Genomic DNA, 12,392 nt, shown 5'->3' with positions numbered 1-12,392 from the left:
GATATGTGAGATGTGGTTGGAAGGAATAAAGAAATGAGGAAGCCAATTAAGCGCTGAATGATGTAAAAGATAGAGTTAGCCTGAGGGTAATGATTTTATTCTTGACATTATTATTATTAATATTTACAGTTGGTTTCAGACTTTTCCTCTCTTCAAATTACTCTTAAGTTTCCTTGTTTTCTCCAGCTTTTTTTCTAACTGCTGTAAAGTGGAAATATGTAAACACAGACAGGAGTAGAGACATAAAATATATAGGATAGACAGACAAGCAATGTATACCATGCAGGCACACCTCTGTTAAAATGCCATTGAGCACTGCTCAGGGCTTGTTGGTTGTTCCAACCCTCCAGGCTGACAACTAATGAGAGTCTGCTTTTAAGGTTGTGGCTCCTGAACTCACTCTTTGGTCTGTGCACACTGTTGACACCATTAAAAAGCAGAGAAGACCCACCTGTTTACACTGGCCCAAACATTCCATAGCTGTATTTTATATGGCTGTGTTGCTTTTGTGTATTAGTGTAAAACACTTTATGACATCTGCTTGACATTGGTAAATATAAATAAACGTTACGTACTTAGCCTACTATTTAAACTTATTGCTGGATTTTTCCAGTGAAATTTCCTTGTTGCTGTCGAGTTCTTCCAGAAGCCACAAGTTTTCTGCTGGACTTAGGCCCCAAACATGCTCCGGTGAATATACACTCTTATCAGGAAACTGATGTGTTCGCTCATTGTTTCATCTGAACACTTTGATCCAGAGCAAGTTATCTGGACAACTACTGACTAGATTTCCATGAAATATCTTATGGATAATAAATATTGTCTGCTATAATGGCACTGTGGTTAAAAGTGTTGAGGTGATGAGATGATCAGATGATAATATAATTTTAATGTACAGAACTGTGGAAGTAAGATCATTGCTACTTTGCTTTTTTTTTCTGTGTGCATGTCACTGAGAGAGGAAATGCACTCCAGAAGGCCCAGTCCTTTTCTTCCATCCTGGCTTAGGCCCAGATAAGGTGACATTCTGGGTCTTGGTGTAAGCAGAACATGTTAAAGGTGCAAAGGCCATATAAGGCTTGGGGCTCTTGGTTTCCTGAGTCTCGGGGAGGTGTGACTCTTGTCTAACATACATGTGTATGTAAATGTATGTCTTGTGGCTGTATGCCATTGGCTGTAGTCATATAAGCTGATACATTGACCAATCACAGATCACTTCTCTGTTCCGTCTGAAACTTTAATAGATTAGGTTTGCTCTTTGTTCATTGAGACAAGCTGATGCAAATCTTTGTGTGTTCTGTCTCCTTATTGTAAAATAATAATTTTTAATCTTCAACTCAGCAGTGTTTTGTGTATTATTTCATATGTGTGTTAAATGTTTTCAGACGGTTTCCACGACAAAAGCATCCAGTAGTTAAAGGGTGGTGGCAGCGGCATGAGCATACAGGACATCTCACTAATCCAATGTGAACAGTATGGTAGATAGTATAATGTGTTCTCTGTTTTGAAAAGCGAAACAAGCTGTTTTCCAGTACAAGAATCCAATATGAAGTTTTAGTTTCTGATTGAGATGTTCGACGTGAGTTTTGTGGGACAATCTGCTTTCTAACCAAAGTCCTAATTATTTATAGAGCTGTACTGTGTCAATCAGTTCTCCATTGAGGGCATAGACTGATGTGGGAACATCTTACTTAATAAAAGCACAAAAAGGCAGCATAAAGAGCATTAAACAGGCAGCATAAAGAAAAGAAATGACAAATTGCAGCTCTAAAGTTCAATTAAAAGCCATCTTTGGCCAACACTTTGGCAAGATATTTACAAAAATATTGCCCGTACAGTACTCCAATAAAATGTGAATATTCATACTCCCCAGAGGATGAATCCTTGTACTTTTAGTAAACTGGTGATGTTTCCTCTAGTGCCATCAAACAACATTTCTACTTAGAGACAAGTAATGTTACAATCTTATGTGCAGATCGCTCCTCAGAGGATGAACCTTTTTTTTAGACTCTCCATGAGCTTTGAACTTCCTTAGGATATTTTAATTTTTTTCACCTCACAACTGGTAAAGCTTTTCATCCTAGACTGATGGACAACTGAGAAACATTGCTGAAATGCGTTCAGTGTAGACATGGTGGAACACTACAACATTGGGGGAAGTAACGACTGTTGCAGCCTCTAGGGACCACTAGACTTACTATAACTCTCAAGAGTTTGATTAATGAAAAAATCTTTCTAATGATGTACCAAGTTGGGTATACTCCTTGCGTAATGATGCTGACGCTGCATGAAGACTCGCAGGTCTATATTACAGTCCAGTCCCAGTCATTTGTGGTGGCATAATTGCCTCAGGCACACATCCAGGTCATTATTCAACCTCTGTTCCATGTGACTTATGCCAGTTGTTTGTCCCTCCCTCATTTCCAACAACTTGCTCATCACCTTCACATCTCTTTTCTGACATGGGTGGAATACTGTTCCCACCTCAGTCAGACCTGGAGACTAGTATGCAAACTTCAAGTTTGCATACTATGTATGCCTCCACAGAAACAACACATCTAATACACATATTTGACTGCTGCAAACAGGAATGGTTACTTTTTTATTTACATTTCCTGGTTAATAGTGTATTAATTGTAGTTTTTCTTAAACTAATTGGCTAATAGGAATCTAAGTTTAACCACTTTCATATGCTGGGACAGAGTGATTCTGTTCACCTGGAGCAACTGTACCCACTACTCTGGGTGTTGTCATTTGATGACGAGCCTGGCTATAAACCTGCTCAGGTGTGATGAGTTATAGCTACAGGCGCTAACCTTAATAAGCTGCCTTTCAATCAAAGGTATTCCATTTGCAACAATCATCATGGAGGGAGACAGAGATATGCCCAAGTAAGTATATGCTCAAAACTTTTTTTTAATTAAATAAACTTGCCAAAAAGCAGTTTATTTAATTATTAATCATGTAAATAACAATGAAATTTTAAACATATAAAAATAATGGAATATTATTAATTTTGGTTGTTAATAGTTAACTAACAACTAATTCACTTCATTCTTTTAAAGTTGTAAAATTGCTGTAATTTTATATTTTTATTAATTGCAATTATTTAAAGTTTAACGTAATGTAAAAAAGTTATACACTTTTTAAAGCAGAAAATGTCAAAAGATATTCATTCCTTTTTACTTTAGATTTTGAGGAATTCACAATTGGAAAAAAGTGATTGCAGATATGGAAAGAAAAATGTATTGGGTTACGTTTATACATACAAGTCATTTGCAGTATTTTCAAATAATACACTTTTTTTTAAAACTGTGTAGGCTATTTTTTAACATTACTATGGTTTCCACTTCATATCTATCTATATCTACATCTATATCTATATCTCTATGTTTATCTATATCTATCAATATTTTTATACTGTATGTATCTGTATTTAACTATTTATTACATAATGTATATATATATATATATTTATATATATATATATATATATATATATATATATATATTTGTTATCTTACTAATTTTCTACCTACCCTCCTACCTCAGACTTTGACATTTTGGTATCTTTAATCAGGAGGCCGTGGGATACCTGTCGAGAGGTCCCAGTCATCGAAGATGAACATACACCCTGGAAACTAATAAAGCTGCTGAAGTTAATCTCTTTATGTGTAGTCGCTGTGCTTGTCTTCGGATTGGCGCTATGTAGCAAGGTTTGTTATTTTCATTAATATATTTTTCATTAAAATATATGTATTTTTATGATTATGATTATGGTGATGATGATGATTTTTTAATAATGATAATAATAATAATAATAATACATTTTATTTATAAAGTGCTTTTCAAGGTACTCTAAGATGCTTATAAATAAATAAATTGTTGTGAATACCTGTTTTCAAGTCTAGAATATAAACTTAATTTTGTCCTAATAACTCAATTCCACAAAGTACTATACCCAGTCATTGTCTATGTAGCAGCAACTCATTTCACATTGCAGTATTAATTAACTGATTAAATCATAAAAAAATTTCATTTACTCTTTTTAGACTTCTTTCCTCCTCCTGATCACCTTATCCAATGAAGGCACTAAGACCCTCCCAGCTGACCAGAAACCTGTCGCTCTGCTTTGTATCGGCTGCTCTCTCATCACTTCCAGTGTCCTTCTTTTCCTCAAAAGCTTCTGGAAAGCGTGCTACAAAACATCAAAGCTGCCAAATAAAGCAACTGCTGCCCTGGTGAGACAAAGTCCAACTACTTTTCCTAACTCTTTTTTCTCTTTAGCTGATGCCAAAGACAGAGCCTGGCAGATATATTGGCCCTTTTCTTTACCATGTTGAATTTCATCACTTTCTTCTGCCTCTTCTTCAGGTTCTATTCTTTGAGTTCCTGGTGTCTCTGGGTGCAGCAGTTCTCACCATAGTGGCCATGCCACACTTGGACATTGTGACCAATGTAACCATACTGAACGGTGTGGGCGTCCTGTCTGCACTCCTGCAGGTGGTAGCCCAGTGCACTGCCAAAGAAAGAAACCGCTTCCTGCTGCCATCCATCACTGCCTTCATCCTCATTTTGCTTGGTTACATCCTGTTCCTTGTCTTATACATTATGAAGGATCCAAATGATACCAAGATGGCACTTTGGGTCGGTCTGGCTGTTGGTGGGTCATTCTTGGTGTCTTTCAACTGGTGGGATAACTACTTCAGATTGATCAGTGAGAACAGCAGCTTTGTCTCCCTCAAGATGCTTTGCAGAGACATGACAAAGTGTCAGAACATGCTGCACATCCTCTCCAGCCTGCTCAGAATTGTGGTGACTACCTGTGTGCTTGGCGCCTATGTCCCTCTGTCCAAGATGGACTGGGACATAGTGACCTCCATCCCAAGTCGTGAGACAAGGATTATAGCCATCATCATCGGGGTCCAGCTCATCTCCTCAGCACTGTGCCACTGGTTTGCAGTTGCAGCCTGCAAGATGCACGCCCTGCGACGATGCTTCATCCTGCCTCTGTACCTGGCTTCTCTGGCTGTGATGGCTCTGCTGATCATCCCTGTTATTGTTTACTATCAGGACTACAGAATAAGTCTGAATGGGACTGAAAGTGTCAACTTCACAGGCTACTGCACTGAAGTTGTGTATGCAAGAAACCAAAGCCTGAATGGCAATGTGTTCCCACATCTGGTTTTAGATGTTACACACACTCTGTGCTTCCTGGACATGTCCAGTATAACTGACATCGGCCTACTATCAGGTAATAAACTAGAGCCTGGTATTACCTACAATGTAACTGAGCACAAATTATAAACATGAGAGTCACATAGGAGGGTCACCAGACCAAAACTTTTTTTTAAACTTACATGTGGTCCAATGTGGAGGTTCTGAAGGCCATCACACCTTGTTCTACATACCTGTCAGCCACAGTGCTCAGATGTGTGCAGGAACCATTGCTTTAAAGAAAAAATCTAGCCTCAGTATCTTTGTATCATGATGAAGTTATTTTTAAACAGAAATGGAAATGACCCAAAACTCTTATCATACACAAGTTAAGCAACTAAACACAGTTAAGCAACAGTTATCACCAAGTAACCCTGCAGGCTTATTTTGTTATTTAGTGCTGCATGTTCATAATTGTCACAGATTTGATATTAAAATTACCACTGATATGTTAGAAAGCTCTGCATTTTTCTAAATATGCTAAAATATTTCATCATGTCAGAGGCTGAAATCTTCCTTAAATGTTTTGTTGATCTTCCCTCAGGTTCAGCAGTGGCTTGGTGGCTGGGTCTTGTGTTGGCCACCCTCCACTTGTGGTACCTCAACGTGTATCGTATCCAGAGGACCCAGGACCTGTTCATCAGGAGGCTATATGAAGGAACCTTTATCGAGCAGTCCCTACTCTTCAACACCCGATTTGACATTCAGACCAAAGACAGAATGAAGAGGTAAGTGTATGGTGTCTGCATAGGAGTAATCCTCCACTATTGGTCCTCACAACAATCATCAAAAGTCAGATCTTTCAGTCTTCAAGGTGTGTTTGGACCGTGAAGACGTTTATCTAGATGGGATTGAATTGTGTGTCCTCTAAAAAAAAAAATCTCAAATCTGCAAATCTTTTAATTTCAGAGGCTATGCAGCCTTTGAGCCAGTAATGGTATATCTGTGTGCAACCATGTGGCACGAGACCTACGATGAGATGATTAAAATCATTATTTCAATCTTCAGGTGAGTTGTGCAGACTCTATGCTCTGTCGTTTTGCTGTTATCTAATATTACCTTCATTTTCATCAGTTTCTTTCTCTGTTGATTCCTTGAGGTAAATTATTCTTTGAATTCCCTCACACCAAAGAAATGTAAGAGAAAAGAATAAACTTCTAGAGATTACATGTATACAGTTTCATGATTTAGAACACTTAAGGATATTACCAAGAGAGTCTGAGTCCAGAAGTTCAGTTGAAGAAATGCTACTTATAGTAAGAATTTTTTAATAATGTAAAAGCAGGAAAAGTCTGTTAAATGAGTTAACCTACCATTTTGGATATCAGAGATGTTTTTGTCACAGATTTCATCTACTAAGGGTTAAGGTCTCAGCTCACCCAGTTTCAGCAGTACATTGGTAACAACTTCATCACTGACTTCCTCACAGTGGATTTCCTCACAGTTCCTCTTTGTCATTTTCTGATCACTGCAGACTGGACAAGTACAGACCAAAGAAAGAGCCAGAGAAGATCAATGATTTCACCTTTGAGGCTCATATCTACTTTGATGACGCATTCAATGCTGTTGAAGGGCATCAGGGGCATCACGGGTCTGAACTCAATGAATATGCAATAAACCTTGTGAAAATCCTCACAGAAGTTTATGGGTAAGAACCATCTTAAAAATTGTCTGCAATAATGGTGCATTAAGCTTTAAGTCTTAAAGATTACCACAGGTTATAGATTGTAGCTTAACAAAAGTAGTAGTTAACACATTTTTCATGAAGTACAAATCATTATTACCTGTTCTCTGTTATCAGCATCTTCATGAACATCGATCAGAATATCTTCAGAAAGCAACAGCACATCCCTGATCAGAAGATCATAAGGACGCCATATGGAGGTCGTCTTCTGGTCACCATGCCTCATGGCAACATCATCACAATCCACTTCAAGGACAAAGAGCTCATCCGCCACAAGAAGAGGTGGTCTCAGGTAGGAAACTGACTTGCTGGAGACTCATACCGTTATGAAATCTTTTCTACTCAACAATGCACCATCAGATGTATTTGTTTTAACTGTTATTTGATATTTCCTAGGTCATGTATCTTTACTATCTTTTGGGCTGGAAACTCACAAGCAAATACTACGGACGCTGGCAGAGAGGAGAGGATGAGAAAGAACTGCAAGCAGAGGTCCAGGTGAGAAAAGAAGAAAGGCACATGTAAGAACACACAGCCAACTTTTGACACACTGTAAATGTTGTGTATATATTTTGTGGACTTTTTAATGAGCATTTACATGTATGGGCAGTATTCCTCAATGAAATGGCTGTGGCATAAATGTAAGACAGAGCAAACTGTGCATTTTCCTTCAGAAAAAGAAGCACAACACCTACCTCCTTGCTTTGGACGGGGACACAGACTTCCAGCCGGCTGCTGTGATGCTGCTCATCGATCGCCTGAAAATGTACCCACATGTTGGGGCAGCATGTGGCAGGATTCACCCCACTGGTTCAGGTTGGCACATAGTACAATACTGTACAAAACTGTTGAGAGGTTTAACAGAGGGGGGTTAAGGTAAAGCTTTAAGCATGAATAACAAATACCTCTTAGCAACCATTGTATCTGAAAAACCAACAATCACTTCACTAGCATTGTTGCACTGAGGTTAATAAAGCTTCTGTATTTCCTGGGCAGGTCCTGCAGTATGGTTTCAGAAGTTTGAGTATGCCGTCAGCCACTGGCTACAGAAGACGGCGGAGCATGTTATTGGCTGCGTGCTATGCAGCCCCGGCTGCTTCAGCTTGTTCAGAGCAGAGGCACTTATGGACGACAATGTGATGAAGAGATACTCTACCAAGTCCATGGAGGCGAGCCACTACATTCAGTATGACCAAGGTAATGGATGCCGTTTCTTAGACTTCCTGTCTCGGAACTCAGTCTTGATGACATCCCTCATGATTCGTCTCTCCTTCCTTTATTTAAACTAATTCTCTGTACCCTGCAGGTGAGGACCGCTGGCTGTGTACGCTGCTGCTGAAGCAGGGATGGAGAGTGGAGTACAATGCAGCATCTGATGCCTACACTAATGCCCCGGAGGACTTCAAAGAACTGTACAACCAGGTAGAGGGACTGATCAAAATCTCACTAGCTGTGATGCAGCAAGCCATAGATTACACACGAAGACTTGGAAAAAAAATAACACATTTCTTTCTAAAATCATTTAGATTTCAGGCTGTAGATCTCACTAGTTTAAAGTCATTATTTAGCCAGAAAAACTGTGCCCCTCTGCAGTGCTTGTATTTTTTCACATCATTGTATCACATGCTAATGGCTCTTTGCACCATCAGCGTCGGCGTTGGGGACCATCCACAATGGCCAACGTTGTGGATCTTCTGGGAGCCACCAGCCTGATTTCCAAGAAGAACCGGTCCATATCCAAACTCTTCATGTTCTACCAGCTCTTTGCCCTGGCATCAGCTATACTGGCACCCGCGACCATCTGCCTTTTGATTGCAGGTTAGGCTCATTTTTGTAGATGAGGACATAATACTTTGCAAAATATAATTTTGAAACCAACTGAATTTTTATTGAAATGTATGCAAATAAAATGCAAGTAGAATATGTAAAACGCAGGCCCGTCTTTTTGGTATTTCAGGATGTTTGACCTTCATCTTCAACATCAATGTGAGCAGTGCTCTGGTCCTGTCTGTGATACCTCCTGCCATCTACCTGGGTCTTTGCTTCAAGCTCAAGACAGACACTCAGATCATTATTGCAGAAGTCATGAGTGTCATATATGCATTTCTAATGTTGGTGGTGTCAATGTCCATTATAGGTGAGTTAAATGTAAACAGGTATGACTATGCAGACATTAACGTACCTACTTTGGACATTAGTTGCACATAAAGACCTACCTTAAGCTGCTTTAACCCTAAGATTGCTCCACCCATCTACTTTCCATCAGGCTCAATGGTGAAGGACAAAACCATCTTGACACCCTACAGCATCTTTGTTGTGTCCATGGCGATCATTTACATCATCACTGCGATAATGCATCCACAGGAATTTCCACTGGTGTTCTACAGCTTTCTCTACATCATCTGTATCCCCAGTGCCTACCTCCTGCTCACTATTTACTCCATGGTCAACATGAACAACATCTCCTGGGGCACCAGGGAGACAAAGCCTGCCGCTGGAGCCGCCCCTCCTACAACCACCAAGCCACAAACAACAGCCCAGAAAGGTAGATAGCAGATTAAACTAAGATAAGATAACATAAAAAAGACACATGAGTTTATTACATTCATAGAGTAACACAAAACAAGCATTAGTGCTTGAGCTGACTGAACTTAAACAAATTTTCATGCCTGCAGCCAAAAGCACCTTTGCACGTTTCTTCTCGTGGGCCAAATGTTGTAAAAAATCCAGCCACAGAACTAATGGAGAACAGCTCACTGTCAGCCAGGACAACCTGGTCCCAGAGCCCACACAGCCTGAACCTCATCCCCAAAACACCATTGTGGAGGACATAAAGATCACTGAGGAAGAACAGAGGTATTTTTCTTAAGTTGAAACACCAATTGAAATATAACGTGTCACCTATGAAAAGTGTGAGATGATACTGATTATGTTTCCAATTGCGTTTCAGGCAAGAGGAGCCTTCTTTCGATTATCCTGCCCAGTGTAAGTCCTGAGGATTTGGCAAAAATCAGTCTTAATCTGCTGCAAAAATGTTGGTTTCAAACACACTCTCAGATGTCACATTGTCTAATATTCTCCTGTGTTGCTCTTCTCTTCAGGTTGGGTCACAGACTTACAGACTTTGTCTGATGACATGCACCTGCAGGAGGACACACTCAGCCAGGTGCGCATGTCTTGTTTTATCATTTTAGTATGATTATCTGCCTCAAATTATATTTTAATCACCTTTGTCTAATGTCTAAATGATGCTCATCGTATTCAGTTTCAGTAAGGCAGGCAAAAACTGACCGTACATGCCACTGAAGAATAGAGTTCTTTTTTTGTTATTTGCTGTGTCTTAGCATGCACAAATATTAATAAATACCCTAACTGCCTTATGTAATACTTCTGTGGTATGCTTCATTCATTTGACATGTATTTTATACTGCTAAACTCAAACAGTGACAGCGATAGTACATCTTTGGGAATCCCAGTAAATAAATACACAAAGCTAGTTCCCTGCCCTACCTATATGAGTACGCAGCTTAAACATGATGTTTGTTCAGAATAATGATTTGAGCTGTGTGTTTCTCTGCAGGAAGAGGAGGCATTCTGGAAAGAGCTGCAGGAAAAGTACCTGAAACCTCTGCCTGATGACAAAGAGAGACAGAAAAAAATTGCCAGTGACCTGAGAGAGCTGAGAAACAAGGTACAGTCAGTGTGAGGAACTGTTACATACTTAACAGGAAAGCAATGTGCAATGTAATTAAATGAATCTTATCTTTGTCATAACACACAGATAAACTTCGCCTTCTTTGCCCTCAATGCCATGTGGCTGGTGGCGACCTTTACCCTCCAGCTCTTCAACATTTCCTTGTCCATCCAGATCCCCAAAGTCGACCTCCAACTGCAATACACCGGAGAAAACATTGTGATCGATCCCATTGCCTTCATGTTCATTCTGGGCTTCGCTGTGTCAGTTGTGATCCAGTTCCTTGCCATGCTGTACCACAGGTACAAAACACCAAATCACTATTCAGTTATCAACATGTTTTTGATGCTCATAATGTTAAAAATGTTAAAAATATAACTTTTCTGTTCTGTTTTTATCCAGAATATACACCCTGATCCATTATATAGCCTTTATGGACACAGAGCCCAGAGAATCAAAGCCTGAGAGCCAAGAGTCATACCTACCAGGCAAAAAGGTAAACTACTACTGATATTATAACTATAAAAAAGTGTTACTATTACTACTACTACTACTGTTGCTACTTTTTTGACTTCTACTCAACACTCACAGTTACTATAGTTACAGTTACTACAACAAACATTTGTGCTGATACTAGAATTACCAGTTATAATAATTATCAGTCTTTGGTTTTATAGTACTGCTGGCAAATGGCACAAAGCTGTGCCATCTCTACTATTCAGTTATTTAAAGATAAGATTCAGACGTACACTTTCAATTCAGGCCATATTAAAATGTTGTTCCAAATACTTAGCTTGAGTATTGAGAAACTCCTGCAAATGAAGTCCAATAAAGCAATCATTTAGGCCTCAAAGCAACAATAAAAAAAACTACAAAAAAAATGTAAAAAACAGGAAACTGACAGGACAATCAGACACATCTTTGTTTTCTACCAATTTAACAAGGGTCACCAATCATGCTTTCTACTGGTAATTCTATCCGCATTTGCACAGCGAGCAGCTGAGCTGATATGTCCTATATCAAACAGCATTTGTTGTTATTCATAGAATTGATTATAAGGACAACTTGATTAGGATTTACCTCCCAAACAATTATTCAGGGTTGTGCTACGTAAGACACTAATCACAGTACTGAACATTCAATTGTCCTATAGATACTTTTCTTTCATTAATAAAGCCAGTGGAGACTTAATTTACTGACATACGTCAAACTACACCCTTATGCTACTGTCATTAGACTAGAAAAAATGGTTTAGTCACCTGCTTGAAGTATTCCAGGTGTGGTGGCATTTACGTGTACTGTTGTTCATTTAAATTCCTCTCAGGTCAAGTCCGTCTCCAACTCCAACCCTGACTCTGAGCCAGAGGACAGTGATGACGAGATGCCTGTAATGTTGTACAGATGTCACGGCGTTGGCACTCTGGTGTAAACACAGACTTTCTGTGCACCATCCAAACTTTTGATCACTTTGAAATATCAACTGCATGTGAGATTTTACCAAAAAATGTCCCATTATGTACTGTGTATTATTTATGTTTATGTTTAATCAAGTCAGATTTATTCATTGCAGACAGACCTCTAACTATTTATACACCCATAACACAGTGACTGCAAACTGTGTGACATGTAGGGAAGAACTCCAAAGGCAATTATTGCTTTGCACTTTACATTTATTCCCTATTTTTTACAACCTAACTTTGTGGAAAGGAGAAGGGGAACAACGGGTTATGGAGAGTCTCTTGGGAGCACTTTGTGTGCGTCGGTAGCTCAGCTTTATCTCTGGGGAACAACCTCAAC

At 39.2% G+C, this 12,392-nt stretch overlaps 1 protein-coding gene across 1 annotated transcript; it reads left to right on the top strand.

Annotated features, from left to right (window-relative positions):
* Positions 1-2,271: 2,271 nt before the first annotated feature.
* On the top strand, positions 2,272-12,024 carry LOC121913477 (chitin synthase chs-1-like). Its single transcript, XM_042436131.1, has 20 exons — positions 2,272-2,301; positions 4,375-5,254; positions 5,762-5,945; positions 6,127-6,225; positions 6,692-6,865; positions 7,019-7,193; positions 7,298-7,393; positions 7,585-7,717; positions 7,898-8,098; positions 8,208-8,323; positions 8,551-8,719; positions 8,859-9,038; positions 9,168-9,446; positions 9,577-9,757; positions 9,852-9,886; positions 10,003-10,067; positions 10,482-10,592; positions 10,683-10,897; positions 10,998-11,091; positions 11,920-12,024. Exons 1-20 carry the CDS (start codon positions 2,272-2,274, stop codon positions 12,022-12,024), a joined length of 3,522 nt encoding a protein of 1,173 aa, XP_042292065.1.
* Positions 12,025-12,392: the final 368 nt, after the last annotated feature.

Source organism: Thunnus maccoyii, chromosome 15, assembly GCF_910596095.1.
Source record: "Thunnus maccoyii chromosome 15, fThuMac1.1, whole genome shotgun sequence".
Lineage (NCBI taxonomy): Eukaryota > Metazoa > Chordata > Actinopteri > Scombriformes > Scombridae > Thunnus > Thunnus maccoyii.
Note: the sequence above shows the minus strand (reverse complement) of the source record. Positions and strands in the feature narration are given on the sequence as shown.